Here is a 19,627-nt window from a genome sequence, read left to right on the forward strand (position 1 = left end):
GAGCTGTATGATGCTTTATCTTCTTCCAAGTCTCTGGCAACAGTGCTGTTTTTAGCTAGGCAGAAAGTCTGGAGGACTCAGAAGTCTCATTAAGACAGATTCACAATTTAATTCCTTATTGAATTTAGCTCCATGGGTTCATGCAAGGGTAAGACAGAGCAATTGTACAATGGGAATAAAAAATATTTAAAAACTCTAAGTAACAACAGTGTGAAACCAGAAGGCAAAACCAATGAGGCTTCCCAAGAAAGGCTCATCAGCAAGTCTGCTTCCCAATCCAGGCAGCTGCCCTGGGAAACCAGTTCGTGGCAAACCCCATCCTCTCTGGTTGCAGCTGCTGTGCTGAAGAAGGAACTTGGGTGGTATGATGAAACAACAAGACTCATGCTTCTGGTCTCCTGCATTTGCAGAGAGAAAGGGTCAATGCTGATGCAGACCCAGGTTGCACATGCCTCTTAATAGAAAAGGGTGCAGATAAGCACAAACATCTAAAACGTGCAGACATAAGCATACCATTGATATTGTTATCTAGGAAGCAAAGGTTATAAGCTCCCTTCATAACTGCACAAAGATCATCCCTTCCCCTGGGGGCAGAGACCTCTGTGCACACCTCACAGGCACCCAGGAAAGCATTAACCAAATACTGTATTTCTGTGCCTTGGCTTTTAAGAAATCAGTTTGACACAAACTTAACAGCAGGTGGCCTGGAGGTACCTGCAACTCAAATTCCTGAGGGAGAGAGAGGAGGGCAGGAAGGGAAGGCCATTTCTTTTTACTACTTCTGCTCCTCTGAAATGATGACTGTCACTTCTAAGAACTGTTTATACTTTTCTTGGTATCTCAATAATCTCCTTTCCCTACACTTCCAGTCCACACCCATGTCAACTATTTCCAAAGCCAGGAATTCTTACACTACAGAAGTAACCTACAGTATGAAAATAGTTGCTTATGTGTGTAACTGCTTGATAAAAATACTCCTGGTGAGGTATTTCTGGTGAGAAATGAAAAATGTAGTCACTAGAACCAGATGGGTAATTTCTAATGAGTAAGACACCAGGCAAATTATAAATACTAAACATTTATTACTTTTCTCATAGGAAGGTTACAAGATTCAATTTCAAACAACAGGGTAAGGTCTTTTGTTGCTGTTGGGATTGTTTTTCATTTAAGGGGAAATAAAGAAAAATGAGGAACTGGTGTAAAGATACTACCAGCAGCAGTGCAAATTTAGGTTAATTTCTCTCTTACTTACATCATTCCAGTGCTGAACTGCCAAGATAAGCCCTTCCCAGTTAAATAAAGTCTATTTTAACATCATCCAGTTTCTTGTACATCACTGAACAAAAATCATGGCCCTCCTTCTTTCACCCTCTCCCTACAAGGACATACCTAGCACAGTGACAGCCTTGTAGCAACAGCAAAGCCTGGAGACAGCTAACAGGGTGACACGTCATGAAAATTAAACCTGAACAGAATGAATATTAACAGGGGTTAACCTTCATGATCAGCGTGCACAGTGCTGAGATACCCAACCATGCAGCTCACCAGCACTGTTCTGCCAGCTTCCTGCCACAAGTACACTTCACACATCCACAAGAAGACGAAAGAGGAAAATCGTACAACCCAACAACACTTCACTTTCAGTCGTAAACTAAGGAAGGCAAGCTTTGGAACAGGGATTGCTGACATCTTATTCAAGTCTGTTGTTACGTATCTGGGAACGGGAGGTGAATCTTGCCTGACAACAGCTGCTCACAAGGTGCAAAGAAGATGAGCTCACACAACCAAAAGCCAGCAGGGCAGGGACCCCAGCAGCCCTGCCACCCCCCGCCGTGCCGCTCGGGCAGAGCTGCCGCCTGGGGCTGGCACACGCTGAGTCCCCTCCTGGCTGTCACCCTGTCTCACCAGGCAGTCACTGCAGCTTCGGGGCCCAGGGCCTCCCTCCAGCCAGCACATTAGAACGTGATGTTCGCAAGACCTGTTGGAACAGAAAGGGGAGGGGGGGAGAAACAAGTGTTTATTCCCACGCCACCGGCACCTCGCTCCTACTAGGGCCGTTAAGACACCGGAAGAAAGATGCTTTGATTATTTTTTATTATTGTATTTTAAAACTTAAATGCAAAAGATTTGGTGGGAGGAAAAGAAATAAGGAAACAGGGTTTCTGTTCTTTTATGACCCTTTTTTTGATGGTGGTGCAGCAGATAATTTGAATAAGCCAATCTGAAGGAGTACTACAGTTACTCATAGCAGAAGGAACAGAGCGGCTGCTGATGAACCAAAGGTCTGCCCATGAAATTAAAAAGAGAAAGCTGAGGAGAGTACCATTAATGAGGGAAGTAAATTCAATCTGGATCAAGAATGGATGCTTTAGATTAAGGCATATCCATGCATTAGACATTTTGTTATCTCCTTTGAGATTTGTCTTTTTTGACCTCTACAGTATGCTGCAGCATTTCACCTCAGCACCCAGAACTGTTCCAGGTAAGTAACTTCTCTAATCACAGCAAAGAATAATGCTGGAGACCCCAGGAATTCTGGCTACTATGAACAGGTGAACTTTTTGGCTTTAGCTCCTCTAGAAATAAGTTCTGCTTTAACAGTCACCACTTTTTAGCTGTAAGAAATGGCTAAAAGACCAAATACAATTTGCTCTTGAATCCTGCTTTACCAGGAGCAAGGGAAGGGGAAAGGGAGGAAAAAGATAGGAAGTTTTCTAGAAAGACTAAAGTGCCTGAAATTGCAGACAAAAGTAGATATCAATTGTGTCTGCAACAGAGCTGTCTTTCTAATTTGGACAAATAATGGCTATAGACATCCACCCTTCACCCAACCCACAATTCTTTTGATTTTATTAATTCTTAGGCAGCAACATAAAGCTACACAAAGCTACATAAAGCATAAACCAAGTCTCTCTGTTTCTTATAAATTCCAGTCTAGGAGAGACACAATTTTAAGAACAATAGGAACATTTAAAAGAGTTAACTTCAGAGGGAATTTTTCCCCCAGGAGAAAGTAGGGTGGAAAACTTAAGTCTGAGATGAATGTAAATTGGGACAGTGCACTAGAAGGCTGGGCTAAGTAATACAAGTTTATTTTTAAGTTGGCAGGACACTGTGATTTCATACACCATGTGCCCATATGGCATTCTACATGCATAGGATTTGTAAACCTTTCAATTAGCACAGAAAGGATAAAGCAGGCAGTTATTTAAAGTAACCCAGACAGTTATCCTTCAGTGTAAAAATTCCAGCTCCTCTGTACTGGACAGGTTCTTGACGAGCAATTCAGAAGCCTACAGAAACCCTCCAAAGGCTGTGGAGACAGAGTCATAAGACACCACCTGGGAGGTGTTTACAGCCCCAAGGACAACAGAGGAACAGACCCCATTCCTTCTATACTGTATCTGCTGTATTCAGTCCCAGTCTGTCCATATAGGATTTCCACATGAAGGGTCACCTCCTAAATGCTGGAGAACATTACCCAGATGACTGCTGTCCTTTGAAGCCCAGCAGATGCAGTAGTGCTGCATTAGTTGTTCAAACAGTTCCTTTTCATCCAGGAATTCAAGTCCTTCTATTCTGTAGGGATAAAAGAAAAATGGTGATTCAAGCTGAAGCCTCAGTACTAGTTTTGAGGTACTCTTCTTCACTCCCTGGGAGGGATAACGATGGCCAACAGGGCAGTTACTTTTCTAGTAAACTAATACAGGTATTTGTTCATAATGAAGACACCACCACTACTCCCTTGTTGTCAATACGTGAAATAAGTGACACACAAGATGTTTTCAGCTTCTCATCCCTGGACTTTCATATTCCAGCACTAATCTGTGTAACTTCTCACAAATATTTATCTTCTAACCACTTTTACTGCACTGATCTGGACTTGCTGGATTTAAGTAGACACAATAGTACAGCCTAATGGAAGGAGATCTTCTTTATCAAAGGATTACAGCAAACCGTTGAAGACAGCAGACTGTCTCCAGACAATCACAAGTCAATCCAGATTGACTCCAGACAATCACAAGTCCCTATTATGTCTTGGAGGAGCGATGGGTACACCAGTGCAGCTCCTAACAGCTCTCCCACATGAGCTCATGATGAAGCACAAACCAAATGGAACATAGAAGGTCTGCGGATTTTTTTCCTAAAATGGTTCCTACCTAGGATTCTTTATGTGAGATCTTTGAATGTCTTCCACCAAACTCCCATGCTGTGCTTGCCTAAAAATGTTTAACCTGGCACATTCTGCTCTCTCACTCTAAATTACTCGAACAGCAGAGTGTTTATTTTCCCCACTAAACATTTGGAAGGGCTGTTTCTGAGGACCAGCAAAGGCTGAGGGGCAAAAGTTCCTAAATACACTCACAGATGTGCAAGTGCTGCAGAGGAACACTTTTGTAAAGATTTTTATAAATAAAAAGCATAATTTGCCTCATTAATAATGATGGACAGAGTTTGTAAAACCTATTTCTTGGCATTTGGAAAAAATGGAAGGAGCTGAACAGATCTAAGGTAGTAAAAAATGCTGCAAAAAGAGTAAAAGCTATGTGTCTCTGCAAGTGCCATATGGTACCATCACACACACAGTCATCATTTCTATTTAAACAACCTATGATTTTCAGTCTCACCTGTTCAGTTTCATGGCTTGAGAAATCTCCATATGTGAATACTTATTTTGACCATGGTAACTTGTTGGGCTAATTCAAACTATAGTTAAAGAATGACTCATAGCAACTCACACTTCATATTATAGACCTAAGAAGTTACTCATTAGAAACAGTTTCCCCCTTTTCAGCTTTTCTTTAATAAAAAAATTTTAATCAAATCCATGCAGATTACTGACTGTTGTAGCAGCCTTTTGTTAGACCCCAAGGTACTAAGCTCTGTCTGCAGACCCAGCAGTCTAGCTCATCAACATGACAGGAATGGAAGATGTATCCATCTGCTGAGAGACAGTCCCAGCACACTTCTGGGCTCACTTCTCCTCTCTCACCCTCTTTGCTTACACAGTACCATAGGTCACAGCACTAAATTACTGCCCTGCCTTGGCTCATTACCTAAACATGCTGCCCAGGAAGAAGGGAGGGAAGAACAGGACTGGCCATTTTCCACCTACTCGTAGTAAAGCAGCAAATGGATAAGTAACCTTACTGAGGCCCATAGGAGTAGAGCAAACACTGGGATGTCATCTCCCTTGGGGACATGAAAAGTGTCTGTCTGTTCCGAGTGTATTTTAGGACTCTGCTCCACCCCTCTAGTGCTGTGGAGGCTGGATGGTCACAACAAACCTCTCAGGTGCTGTAAGAACTCACCACAGCATTTCTGTGCCATCTTTTATCTGTTAATTTCTGTCATGAGATGTTTTACAATGCTCCCAAATAAATGACCACCACTGCCAGTCTACTTCTGGCAGCAATAACCCTCTGGATCATTAATGTTGCTCCAGGCATTATCCATAGGGCTCTGCAGAGCTTCAGACTCAGACTGATCCCATCTGCCCTGCCAGCTCTGTTATACTGGGGGATCCCACACTACGTAATTACAGGCACTACCTTGGCAATGGCAGCTGAACACGACTTTTGGCCTCAAGCAAGCTAGCAGTAATACCTTTTGACATCATCCTGTGGCAAAGAGCTGTACACTTTCATCATGTCAATGGCATGTGCAGTTTCCCAGCCATTTAACAGCAATCGCTCCCTCTGTAAAATAAAGCAGCAGCACAGTTTTCAGAGGACTTGAGGGAAAACACCAGAGAACAGCTCTTCCCCTGAGGGATTCTGCAGGCCACCCACTTGACCTACTCTTTGAGGAGTTCTTAGAATCTTTCTAAGCATCTGCTGCCAACCCCTGCACAGTGAGCACGGTGGGGTGGTAGATGGAGCTGTGCTCTGATCTCCTGCAGTTTTTCTAGAACTAGTGAAACTAAGTGGTATCAAGTAACCGTGGCAGTGATAACTGGGAACCAGGGTAACATGGACAGGAAAGGGTTTCGGTAGGTAGCAGCTGCCCTCCCCAGCCTGCTTTGGTCACTGCTGAGCTGTGCAGTAAACAGAGGCAGAACTTGTACATGGATTAATTAAGGTGAACATCAAACACACCCATAGCTCTGTTCCCCTTTTACCTGAGAGTCTAAGGACCTGCAGACCTCCACCCCAGCCAGGTTACACTGTCGTCTCTGCAAGTTCTCAATCATGATCTGTCCAAACCGGTCCATCATATTCACCTCAGGTAGAGAATGAGACAAAAGTGTTCCCCCTTCCGAAAAGAATGTAACCGCAGTGAAAAGCAGTAACTTGGTTAAACTCTTGAAATGTCTGTCATAAAATGTACAGGAGAACATTGAAGAAAGTTTCACATCTACACCAGGTCTCATCTCCCACTGCCACAAACTCCTCAGCTACCTCACGCTGACAAGCTGAATGCCCGTCTGACGGTGACAGTGTTCCTGCCTTTGCAGGGACCCTGCACTGGGCACTGAAAACTGACTCTGATCTAAACTGTCAGCGATTTGGTTCAGCTCTAGCAGTGATTTACAGCTTGGAAGATCCTGTTACTAATTCCTGGAGCCACCCAGCTCCCCCGAGGCAGCATTTTACTTCCATACAGCGGAGCTGAGTTTGTGCTGATGTGATTTTTGCTCCACTTTGTCAAAGAACACAGAGAGGTAATTATGTAATGCTATACACTCAAATCCAGCAGGCAGCATCATTTCTTTTTCCCTCTGTCTTTATCTAAACCAATATTCTATGGTTTTCTCCACACATGGATTAAGCCTCAGTTCTTTTGGTTCAATATAGCCCAGCAATTGTCTTTCAGAACAGGCATATATTCTCCACAACGAGCTAACAGCTCGACAAAATAAAACACATGACTAAAGAAATTCAGCAGAAATTGCTGTCTACACAAAAGGATATGGCCCACTCTTGCTTTACGGGCAGAACTCCCACTTTCGAGAGCAATTTTTATGACAACAATGCAGGTCTAAAAATGCCATTTTTTTTTTTTACCTGCTCATAATTTATAACCATCGCCACCGGGAAAGTGCTCGCCGCCCACCTCAGGAGAGCTGCAGATTGCTGAGGTGTCATGTAAACCAGCACACACTCTGCTACCAGAAGTGTTGGCAAACTTTAAAACAAAACAAAACAAAAAACACAAGAGAACTGTTTCTAGCAAAAGAACAAGAAAAAAAAAATCAATAATGAGTTATTAGCAAGCAAATAATTCCTGTCCCCAGCATTCTTAAAGAGCCACCCTTTCTGTGAACTAGACATTTAAGACTTAATTAAATCACTTCATCAAGTTGGCTATAACTGGGTTTTCTGGCAGTCAACAGGGCACTCCCATGGTTACAACAAAGAGATATTGGGAAACATCTCCCCAGATCAGCCATGCACTCGACAGAGAAAAACATGTGTTCTGCAAGTCTCTGAACCCTGACAGCATGAACCCAAGTGCACACTGACATTCCCTTGGCAGAATAATTGTACCCTGTATGCACAATCCACACTGTTAGAGATCAGCAAAATGAGGAATAAAATACCAGTTGAAAAAGTTTCCTCTTTTAAAAAAAGTTTTAAGAAGAATTTTAATTAGGCAAATGTGTTCAGTTTCTGTAAAACAAGCTTCACACGTTATTACCTAACAAATGCAATCTCTAGTTTGCATGTTGCCTTTTCCCCCTCCATCCACAAAAAACCCAAAATAGACATCTCCAGAAGCAATCTTCCTTAGAATGATGGAGCTTGCTTTTAATTGCTAGAATGAACAGGAAAAGGAAGTCACTAGAAGCAGAAGAAACTCCACCAGGAGCAGCACTGTAGGCAAGTAAGGCAAGATGTCAGAAGATGGAAGTGTAAAGATTTAAATGGCAATTTGATGCATTCTGCTTACCCATATGCTCTCTTCCCACCCAGCCAGAGAGCCACTATTTATATATCTTATATTTGAAAGGTATGTCCATCATCCACTCTAAAAACCTAAATCCTGCCCTCTTCAGAACAATAAAATCCCAGATACTAGCTTCCAGAGGTAAGTTCTCAAAGGACCCCATGGCAAACACTTTACCAAAAGGTCTGGGGAGCAACACAGGGTTTAAGAGGAGGCAAAAGAAAATTACTGCAAAGATAAAACTCTGAAATAATTTAACATTGACAGAATTATTCTTAATTTTACTATCTATGAACAAGAGATCTTGTTCATACAGCCAATACAATAGGGGTAGAAGACATTCACTCATCTGGGTACTGCCCATCAGCCACCAGTAAAACCAAAAGCAAATGAACCACCTCTTGAAAAGAGCAATTTATGACATTTTGGTACATTACTAGTTTAGAGATTTCACTTGAATAAGTTACGATTCTATTAACTAAATTTAAGCCAAATTCAAGCAAGGGGTAACTCTCTTAAAACTCACTAAAGGAGTTCAATTATGACGGAGAGACAGAAAACTGGAATGAGCTCTGAGGCAGAAAATGGCTGCAGTGGGAACTAAACCCCCCCAGGGCAAGGGATGGGGGCAAAGCCAAAAGGAATTTCAGTTGCCCACCTGACCACAGGAGCTTTAATTGTGCAAAAAGATCATATGCCCCAAAGAGAACCAGCACCAGCAACACAGTCACAGAGAGCCAGGCTTCATTCCCTGCAGGGTTTTAAGAACAAGAAGCAAGTAGTTCTGTAATGTTTGATCTTCCCAGAAGGATGAAATGCAGTTTGCAGAACAAACTAGGGGAGGAACAACCTTGCTTCAGAGCTGGAAGCCAGGAGCAGCCAGGGCACTGCCAGCTGCTCGGCTCAGCCAGGCTGCAGGAGGTGTCTGAACAATTCCTTCTGCTCGAGGTCTCAGGAAAGGTAACCATGGAAATAGCATAATGAGCACTGGATGCAGATGCTGTATGCCCAAGCCTGCCTTCACCCTCACCAGTGTGCTTCAACAAGCCCTCACCATTAAAAAATAAATAAATAATCTTACTGTATATCCAGGTTATGTTTCTTTAGCTTTTCTTCCAGATCTGCTGAGAACCGGAGATCTGCTCCTACTATGGAATATCGACTGGAGTCCAGGCTGTGAGAGTCTGCAAGTGTAACATGTTGAGAGACCAAGAGTTACAAGTAAGAGGGGTGCTGGAATTACAGATTAAAAAAATACATAAGAACATATGAATTTGAAGTCAAAGTTTTATCCGTTGTACCTAACAACTAAGAGCAAACTCCTCTTTTAAAAACATGAATTTCCCTTGTCCCTGACTGCTGTGCTTTACTGATGGTGACATATCAGGCTCTGCAACAAGCCCAATCTTTCCCTCTGCAGCCACTCCAATGCAGATAGGTTATCCCATCCGTTGCCATGGTTTCAAGGAATGCAGAGAGAGGAAGAATGTGAAGATTAAAGGCAGAGGGTTTTGTTTTGCATTCAGAGTCTTTTTAGATGGTCCAAAATATAATATATATGGATATCAGAAAAAGATTTGGGGGCCAGAAAAGTTATTGTTTAGCCTTTCATATGATCTAGCAATGGTATTTAAGTAGAGAGTCAAATAAGAAGCTGTATTCTGAGAAACATGCACCCTGGGATACTACAGGCAGCAAGCTCCTGTAAATGCCTTCTTACATGGAGGAGGAACTAACACTGAAGTCAGAAGTCACTCTGCCACACTGCCAGGAAGCAGCAGCAATATGAGTCCCTTGCTGTCAGCAATCCAGTTGCAAGCCATTCAACCAGATGAGCCCTGGCCCATAGGAAGCATTTCACAAGTGCAGGATCAAACCCACTGCAAGATGCAAAGTTCTGTGGGAACACATCAGATTGCTCCCTCTTGCTTCAGCTTCACTCCAGTGGAGTCATTAGCACATCATCTTCCCCTCCTACCATATGAGTGTGGCAGAGCAAGCAGTAAATTAAGTTAAACAGTGAAAAAAAACCTCAAGAGTGAGATTATGAAGTGGTCTTGTAATGGCCAGGTAATACTGGCCTGCAGGAGCAAGGGCCAGCTGCTTGGGATCCTGCCACAGACAGATCCTGCTCCTGAACTGCAATGTGGTAGCAGATGTCAAGGCACAGTGAAGAGAAACCAGGTGGCTGAAGGGGCAGGATTAAAGGGGCTTTCCACTTCAGGAGAGTGGGGGGGAAATAAAAAGGCAACTTATTAAATTAAGCAGTGCTTGCAGCAACATTTCTGACCAGATACAGAAACCAGAATAGTTCATGCAGAGTTACAGGGAAAAAGAGGGGAAAATAAAGAAATAAAAAGTTGTGCTGCAAATGATTCAACATTTTGAGTCAAGACTTTTTTCCATGTGCATGTTCTGTAATAGCTTTACTACTTCCCACACCCTTCTATTTAAGTTATTATATCAAGGCCATGATAATGGCATCAAAAAAAGCCACACAAAAAACCCACCACACACAGTAAAGTATTTCTATAGTGCTTGGATTGCTGTCCAGAGATACAGCACACGTCAGTTGCCACAATTAGTATGAAATTAATGCAATCTTCTTGTCCAGCTTCAGTGACTTGGACAGCCTAGTATGTTAATTACAACCAGAAATAAACTAGAAGAACTTTTAAGTGATCCAGTTACAAAAGCTGCACAAACACTTCAGAGGTGGAAGTAAATGTCTCTTGCTCACATCATGTTGCCTCAAGCATTTTTATCACTGAAGAACAGACAAGAGCAAAACTTTCTCAAACTTTAGGTTAAAAAACCGTCCGTCAAAATGGTTCAGATGTCAGCAATGAAAATGACTAACATTGTTTTCAGTAAGCCTGTAAACACGTGAACAAACCCCAGAGAATTTCTGTTATGCCTTGACAATTTGGGAGAGGGGATGGGTGACCTACAGTGCTGAGCTGGGCAGCTCAGCTCCCTGGTTTTGGAGATGCAGGTTGTGGACAGGTGACAACGCACAGCCACGCAGCCACAGCCTGCGTGTTCAAAGACAACTTCTGGGGGAAAAAAAAAAAAGAAGAAAAAGAATAACCACCAAACTACCAAAATACAGCAGGTTTCTTTAAGGGTGATGTGACTCAGTGGAAATTTTCTTTAAACCTTAAAGCCAAGTCTAGTTATTGCCTTAGTGCAGGACTCCTTGCAGCAGAAACTTTGAAATGGCCAAGGAAGCTGATGAGGAAAGGATTGTCTTCCTCTCTTCAAACGCCTTTTACTCCAAATACAATCACTTCACTGCCATTTCCAGTACCCAGGCTGCCTGGTTCTCTTTCTTTGGTCCATTCCAACAGAATGTATTTGTTCCTCCACACATTTTCCTGCCAACTTCCCTCGACTCTCCATTGATGGTTGTTGGCAAACACAACCACAGATAGTAGTACCCAGGCAGAGCTGCACACACATTATACACAAGCTCATACAATTGCTAAAAACTGTATGTTTTACACCTCTCTGAAAGCACCCCATTAAATGCCTCCATAATTTATATATTACCACTTTTATGGTCTATAATTTTATCTTTAAGCAAGTCTTAGGGAAAAGTGTTAAACTTACAGCAGTCAATTTTAAAAGGCAAAAAGAGAGGCAAAAGGGAAAAAACAAAGGGGAAAGAGCCCAGCTAAACCTCTTCTAAATTTCCTTCTACGATTTTCTGTCAGCTTCTACCTTTGGCCTATACACACATATTTACACATAGACTTACATATCAAATCAAAGGGATTAAGAGATCATACTTAACTAGGCAAATAACGTCAAGATTTTAAAATCAGACTGACAACTGCTCCATCACTTCACACTTAGGTAGCAGAGACTCACTCACTCACTCCCTGCAAGGCAAAGCAGCTGGTGACAGGTGGAATTGTCACTGTTCCCAGCTCAGGGGCTAAAAGTCTAAGTATGGCTATAAACACCCCAGAAAATAATGTACTGTTAGTTCATGGTCTGGTACCAATTTCTATTTTATTGCAGAGTTTTTTGCTCTAAGTATGTATGGGAAATGTGCTGCCACCCTGACTGGCAATGTTGGTGCCAGTGTACTTTACAATACCTGCCTGTCTGTGGAGCAGCTAAACAAGCAAGTTTCAGCTTGGCAGGACAGCCACATGGTGCCCACTGATGTCTGCTTATGAGCAAGAAGTTTCTTTCAACTGAGTCAATTTTTTGGGGGTTTTAAAATCCCTACTCTTTTTTTTCCTTACTGTGATCTCTCTCTCCCAAAGAGTGATTCTGCCCTCGCACACAGGAGAGCCCTGCCTGCTCCACCAGAGCTTGGTTCTAAAATACTCACTTTGCTGTGACTAAGGCCAGTGTCCCCAACCCTGGCAGAACAAGCAACATTTGGTGGCTTCACCCACTGAACATCCCAAATTTCAAGCACTAATTCTCATTTGGAAGCCAGTATTTCATGTTGGTTTTTAGCAAAGTTGGTTGGTCTTGATATACTTTCCTAGATTATGGAGCTACCTTCTGGTTTTCTCTGTGATGCTCACACTCTGCATACTAACTAATGTACAAAGTTTCTCTCTTGTCCTTGGCTGAAATGAAGGTTTGGGAAATACAAGATTAATATTTCATTTTTGAGACACAAGAGAGGGAAGAGGGAAGGAAAGGAAACAGCTCCCTTAACATCAGCCCATCCCATCTCCCCAGCACAGACTCTCAGCCTTGGTGCTTCTGTTATCCATGCACAACACAATGGAGAACACTTTGCTTTGATGGTATGACTTGAATGGATCTTTTCCATGACTTAAAAATTCTTCTTCACAGCAACATGCTACCAGAAAGTACCTGCTCTGGTTGGTGGTGGCCCCAGGCACGCACCCACTGCCTCACCTTGCCAGCTGAGGCCAAGCTGGGCCTAGTCCCTTGATGCTGTAAAAGTTTGATTACCTGCCTACCATCTGTCAAGAGGGTATTTGCAGAGAAAGAAAGAGTGGTGGGCTAAGAAAGACTTCTTTCAGGGTCTGCCATTGTGTTGGATTTGTTTTGCAGTGAATCTAGAGAATGCTGATTAAATATAAATCATCCTGTACTGCAACACTTGACTTTTAAGCATGCCACTACTTCAGCTGTGCTTGATTGAGAAGTCCCCAGACTAAGCAGAGCAGCTCCTTTGCTTTGAGAACCCACCAATTTTCTTTTCTTACCCTCTTCTCAGATTAGTGAAACAACTTCCTGCAGGTTTTTCAAGAGACAACATGCAGGATACTACTGACTCAAACTGAATTCATTAGGAGTTTCATCCTAAGGTGTCTTTGGCAGCTTTACCAAGAACCATCCCAAACAACCTATTCTGCAGCCTCTCAGGCACAGTACAATTTTGCTCTCACTCAGGCTGGTTGTCAACTACAACATCAGAACAGGGTATGTGTCAAAACACAATGGAATTCTGTTTGTCTTGCAAGTGCAGGAGCATCCCCAAGGCAAGGCACACAGGTCACCAAGGCAGCACCACCCCTGACGCCCGTGTTGGCTCACAAGCAAGTTTGGAAATGCAGGGAAAAGGAAGTTAAAACAAGCAGCTCCCAAAGCTGGACTAAACAGGGTCAGAAAATGCATGACTGGCACTGAAAGGTAATAGTTCACTGAGGTATAATTTGAAATTGCAATGTAGCAAAGGTGGAGGACTAACTTCCCAACTAGCAACTGCGCTGTAAACCAGGCAGGGCCACTGAACTTGGAAAACAATTTAACCTGATATTGCCACAGCAATGAGAAATTACTGCACAAATGCAATGCCTTCCCCTGGACATCTGGCATTCCATAGGAAATTACAAAGCTGTCCAATGACAAGTGTCATCTTGCTGCATTCAGGGCAGAGGCCACAAACATCTATACCTGCACTGCAAGCCATGCTGTCATTGCTTTGCCTTAAGGGCAAGGAGAAAGCAGATGTTGCCCTGAAGCCAATAAAGCTGTCTGTCAGCACCAGCTTCATGAACTGAAAACAGTGTGTGAGAAGAAAAGCAGCAAGAGAACCCAGCTCTTGTGCCCATGCAGCAGCAATCAGCCAGCAACCTACCATCTACCATTTACACGTGAGGCACAAACTGCTTTTTCCACCCATGTGCATCACTTTATATTAATCCACTTTACATTTATCACCAAGTCACTAATTTCACAAGATTCTTCACCACTCTGAAAAGTTTGGACTTGCCAACGAGCTGCCACTTACTCATCACTCTATTTCCCCAATCATTTCTTAGTGTTGAACAACAACATATCCCTGAGCACAGATCCCCACCTCCCTCCATAATGAAAATTAACACCATGTGCCCACCCTCCATCCCCAGCTCTTTATCCATATGAGAACCACTTCTTTCCCCCACAACAACCAAGCAATTTCTTTGGCAAACGCTGGGATAAGGGAGATGATCAAAACACATTTTTTAAATTGCACTGCATTATTTGGAGATCCTTTTCCAACATATCTGTTGACTCCTGCAGAGAACTCCAGTAGGCCTGTGAGGCACAAGTTACCTTTACAAAAGCCATGCTGACACTTTCTCAACACGTTATATCACTCCTGTTTTCCGCTGTCTGCTAGAATTTCTACTAATTTGTCCAGCAGGGACATCAGTCCTACTGCCTTGTAGTGCCCTGGATTTCTCCTGGAGCCCATTTGAGTCACAGCCACCACCCTCCAACTCTCAGGTACTACGAGAGTTTTTAAATGAGAGGGTAAATTCCAGTTAGTAGCTGAGCTAATTTGTTGTCAGGCTCCTTTAGACCTGTAAAAAATCTCCATTCAACTGACTCTTTGATTTGTCTGCTTAGCTCACAGCTACTCTGGTAGCACTTCCACATGAAGCAGTACCGTGATCACATCCTTAATGAGAGTTCCCCCCTGGATTTCACTCAAACTGAGCTGTGGTTATCAAGTGCCAGTTCAAACTGGAACTACACAACAGAATTCCACCGTCTTCAAATAGCTGGACATGATGCTAAGTCCCAAAGATCTCAGTGCAGCAGGGCCTGCATCAGCCAGGTTACAGTAAAATGGCCACTCTGAACTATTTAAAAAACTCAGAACTTGGAAAGGACAAGAGGAACAGCTTTAGAGAAACTTTGTCCTGTGACAAAAAAAATGTAACTTAAGCTACATACAAGAGAAAAAGCCCAATAACTTTCTGGTAGAAAAGAACCACTTCAAGAAGACGTTTCTAACACAACACAGAACAAACGGGCAGGAGTCTGTAAGAGGAGAAAAAAAGCCTCTTTTTCCTCCAATTCTCTGTCCAAACAGCATTTCAAACATTAAAAGCCTGCCCACATAGCAGAACAAAATGATCAGAAAAGTTTTAAAAGTGCTGCAGTACATCACTGACTTATTTTTTAAGATGACTCACCTATTAGAAGAGAGTCCCCTGAATGGGATTCCATAATTGGTTTTGACAGGGGAGGTTTTGATCTGTGGGAAGAAGGAAGAAGCAGCAGCTCTGAGCAGTTAAGCTTGTTTAACAGTGAGCTTAGAATTATTTTTTTTAACATATACACTTGTGTGTGTGTGCTCGCGTGTTAGAAGCAGACAAGAGAATACCTCTGCCCTCTGCTGGAAATAAAAACGTTTGCAAGTTAGAATTAGTAACCAGTTGCAGTTGAGTTTTATACCCAATGACTCAAGTTTTGAGGTAACCTCTAAGGGAAGTCCAGATATTCTCTTCAAGGATCCTCCACGGCCTTAACTTGAACACTTGAACAGAACATCCATGTTCAGTGCCACTCTCCTGCCACTCTAACTGAGCATGCGAGTCTGGGAATTTACTACTGTCTGCACTGGTAAGAGAAGAAAGTCACCTCTAATCATTGTGAGGTTTCCCCTGCCTGTTTTATTTTACATAATTAAGAACAAAGGCTGCTTGCCTCCCTAAAGCTTCCACATATCAAATTCTCCAGTCTGGAACAGTGGCTGCTCAGTCACAAGTGTGACTTGCCTGCACAATGAAACCTTTAAATCCCAGAACAGGAAGAGTTCCTCAGGAAAGATAAGAGGTCCCTGCAGCTTGCAATTCATGACATTTTGGTGCATTACATTCAGTTGCAGGCAGCTAAACAGAACTGTTACACTTACTTGATGTTGTGTATTTTTCTGGCAACTATCATTGGAAAATCCACTTCAAAATATTTTCTAGGGAGAAGATTTTCATCCTGAAAATTTGAGTAAAAATCTAAAATTAGGGACATTCAAGTTTCACATGTACATGACAAGAAGATGTAACCTGAAGTCCTAAACAGCTTTGGTTTAGTTCACACTGCCACTTGTAAAAGTAGCTTAACTTCATGTCCCACAGCTTAAAAAAAAACACCAAACAACAAAACCAGTTGTGAGACACTAGAATATCCTCTAAGCATTAGGGAAATTATTTAACATTTTGTGTAATACAGCAACTCTACAGACTGGATCACTGAAACACACATTCCAGCAATATATTAGGATCTAGAAGAGCACAGCAACAGAAACTATTACCACATTTACCACACATCTTCAATATATTCTTCTAAGAAAGGCATCAGGAACATTTTGCAGAGGTTTACACAGAAAGCAACCACATTGCACACCCTGTCCCCAGCCCACAGCCCGACTGCAAGCGCAGCACGGGAAAACCTCCTCAGCTCCTGCTGGGCCCCCTGACACGTAAGCTGTGCCCAGCAACCCTTTTGTGATGGGTATGAGCTGCTCCTTCTGGCCTGACCAGCTCTTGCATTTCTGAGCAGCAGATCCCACCAGCAGTCAGAGCATGAAGTGCTTGGTTGACCAGGTCCCATCTCCTGCACCCTCACCACACCCCCTGCTCTTTGCAGGGAGCAGGGATTGGAATGACAGGCCCCACTGCAGCTTTTTAAAATCAGGAAAGGTAACAAAAATGTGGATGGATGTAGCTGTCATAGGGATGCGGGTGAGGGAAAAGCTTCACATCTCAGAAAAAAGAAAAACAAAGAATTAAATAATAAAATAATTATGATAATAATGATAATGATAATAATAATAAAAGAGAAATCATTCTTTTTTCCCTTCCACTGACTGAAATAATTGTGACCAAGCAAAAGGTGCATGGCCTCCCTGGGCTGCCTGCCAGAAACCAAATTTACAAATGTAAATGCTGACGAGAAGACAAGATGACTCAGAGGTGTGTTCACTCTGAATGACACTACCATGTAACACCTGAACAATCTGAATGTTTGTGAATTACATCCACGCACACAAAAAGGCACAGGTGTTTACATCTATAAACTCACATGTGTGTAAATAATTTGGAAACATGTACACACAGCCTGTACAATCCTGTACTGTGCTACTGTATTCCTGTTTTCACATAGGACAAAAAGGCAAAGTCTTGAGGCTTTCAGAGGGCAGCAAACTGGAGCCCAAGCTCTGGTCCTGGGAGTCCACTAGAGGTCAGCTGTGTGTCACGAACTTTTTGGTAAAAAACAGTGAAAACCGCAGCCCTCCCTGTGCCCTGAGGCTTAAAGGGACCTAAACTTCTACTAAGCAAGCTGAGGACAGAGGCAGAGCCCGGGCAGCTCAGAGAAACCCTCACAGAAAGACGTTCCAAGTATCCCCACAAATCCTTGTCTTTGCCCTCAGCTATCGTTACCTTTAATCTCCAGAACAGGGTGTCCATGCCAGCACCCAGATTAACAATTTGACAGTTGCATTCTGTCTTCTTTAGAAAAGCTTTGATCAGATAACTGACTCCATGAACACGAGCATAATAGCCTGTTAACACACAAAAAAAGTTTGGTTTAATTTTTATTTTAATTTAACACTTGATGTTTAACAATCTTTAAGACTTTTAGGTAGTGTATTTAAAAAATGGTGTTTCTTAAGAAAAATAATGCACTCTTTTTAAGATATCTAAGGGATATTTATATGGTTTATTTTTTATTACTAATCTGGTGCACTGATAAAACAGATTTCCATGACTAAATAAAAGTTTCACTTCAAACTGAGCAGAACACATAAGAGGGTTTGTCAGCTGCTCTTCAAGACCAAAGACCACATTTCTGCAGTCACCATTCGAGTCCACACGCCAACTTGCCTCGGTTGATTTCAGGTGCCTTTCTCTCCTTGGCTTGTCTCACAAAGTACTGGATGTAAGGGTCCTCCCAGTAGCCCACACTTACAGCAAACCTGTCCAGCAGTGGCGGGGGGGAAATAAAGGAATTAATTAAAGCCACCAAGATTTACTCTAAAAGACTCACAGGCTGCAAAGGTCACTCTGTGACCTGAGTGTGTGGATGCAGGCAAGGTTTAAAAACCCTGTTCAATGCATGGAATTATTTCAGTTAAAAAGTTACAGAAGGATAAGCATCTTTTTAATGACTTTTAATCACTGAAATTTCTGATTCCCATTGTTGGGCAGTATCATTCCAGCTATTGCTGTGTGCAGCTTTATAAACAAACTCTAAGTGGAAAACTGGGCATGGGTTTGAAAGAAGAGAGATGCAGATTAGACTTTAAGAACAAATTCTTCCCTGTGAGGGTGGTGAGACCCTGGCCCAGGTTGCCCAGAGAAGCTGTGGCTGCCCCATCCCTGGCAGTGTTGAAGGGCAGGTTGGATGGGGCTTGGAGCAGCCTGGGCTGGTGGGAGGTGTCCCTGCCCGTGCAGGGGGTTGGGACTGGATGGTCTTTAAGGTCCATTCCAACCCAAACCCGTCTGGGATTCCATGACCAGCACAGCTCATGGCAAAGCTTTAGCTGTCAGCCCAGGTGAAAAGCACCTTCCAAGCAACCACCCTTCCCAGGGAACTCTGCCCGTGCCTGGAAGTGCGTCCTCCCCAGGGCAGCTCCGTGTCCCTCCCCGCCCGCCGGCCCCCGCAGCCGCTCGGACCCGGTTACGCCCGGTGCAAAGGACACCGGCCCCACCGGCCGCAGCGGCCCCGGGGAAAACAGGGGCTCGTCCCCTCCGGCCCCAGCCCAGCTTCCCGGGGGCTGCCCGGGCCTCTCTGCCCCCCCACCCGCCCCGGGGCCCTGTCGGGGGGGACGCCGGAGGGGCCCGGCCCGCCTGCCCCCCCCGCCCGGTGCCGGTACCGTTTGCAGACGGACGCATCCTCGCACGTGCCCCGCACCGCCTCGTCCGCCTCCTCCAGCCCCGGGCCCGGCAGCGCCGCGCGGGCCGCGGCCGCCATGGCAGGGGCGCGCGCCAGGCCCCTCCGCGCGCCGCCGCCCCTCATTGGCCCGCCGAGCTCCGCGGCGATTGGCCCGCGGGCTCATCCGTTCCCGCAGCGCCCAATGAGGGGACGCGGGCTGCGCCGCCCCGCCCCGGAAACAGCTGCTGCGCCGCAAGGGATGCCGGGAGCGGTAGTCTCGGGGGACTCCCGGCGGTGCCGCCGCGGAGGCCGCAGCGCGGCCTGGGCCGGGATGGCCGCTCCGGGAGGGGCGGCGTCCGCGCGCCGAGCCCGGCCCAGCTGCCTGTTCTGCAGCAGCAGCGCCCCGCGCTCCCGAGAGAGCGCAGCGCGGACATCCGGGACCCCGCCCGCCCCGCGGGCACGTGACTGCGGGCGGGGCCGGAAGCGGCGGCGGGTTCCGGTGTGGGCGGGGCCGGTGGCGCCGCCGCAGGCAGGGAGGAGGCCGGGGCGGCGGAGCAGCGGGGCCCGGCGGGAGGCCGGGGGAGCGGCCGCCGACATGAAGAAGCAGTTCAACCGGATGAAGCAGCTGGCCAACCAGACCGTCGGCAGG

The 19,627-nt window shown here is 44.6% G+C and overlaps 2 protein-coding genes across 7 annotated transcripts in view; one reads left to right on the plus strand and one right to left on the minus strand.

Annotated features, from left to right (window-relative positions):
- Window positions 1-1,062: 1,062 nt before the first annotated feature.
- On the minus strand, window positions 1,063-19,365 carry LCMT1 (leucine carboxyl methyltransferase 1). 2 transcript variants are annotated; one of them, XM_051632434.1, is made up of 11 exons: window positions 18,980-19,365; window positions 17,988-18,079; window positions 17,544-17,665; window positions 16,019-16,095; window positions 15,297-15,358; window positions 8,972-9,074; window positions 7,008-7,128; window positions 6,122-6,223; window positions 5,608-5,699; window positions 3,482-3,579; window positions 1,063-1,978 (listed from the first exon to the last, which is right to left on the minus strand). In XM_051632434.1, exons 1-11 carry the CDS (start codon window positions 19,120-19,122, stop codon window positions 1,956-1,958), a joined length of 1,035 nt encoding a protein of 344 aa, XP_051488394.1. In that variant the 5' UTR covers window positions 19,123-19,365; the 3' UTR covers window positions 1,063-1,955. The 2 variants fall into 2 exon arrangements, with proteins under 2 accessions (XP_051488394.1, XP_051488395.1); XM_051632435.1 differs by lacking the exon at window positions 17,988-18,079 and having other exon boundaries at window positions 18,980-19,328.
- A 126-nt stretch (window positions 19,366-19,491) lies between these two features.
- ARHGAP17 (Rho GTPase activating protein 17) overlaps window positions 19,492-19,627 on the plus strand; it is a 43,852-nt gene continuing 43,716 nt past the window's right edge. For all 5 annotated transcript variants that reach the window (XM_051632043.1, XM_051632047.1, XM_051632045.1 and 2 more), the window contains exon 1: window positions 19,492-19,626. In XM_051632043.1, coding sequence (XP_051488003.1) covers window positions 19,574-19,626 — 53 coding nt within the window. In that variant the 5' untranslated portion in view covers window positions 19,492-19,573. The remainder of the gene's footprint in view (window position 19,627) is intronic.

The sequence above is a fragment of the Apus apus genome, chromosome 14 (assembly GCF_020740795.1).
Source record: "Apus apus isolate bApuApu2 chromosome 14, bApuApu2.pri.cur, whole genome shotgun sequence".
In the NCBI taxonomy this organism is placed as follows: Eukaryota; Metazoa; Chordata; class Aves; order Apodiformes; family Apodidae; genus Apus; species Apus apus.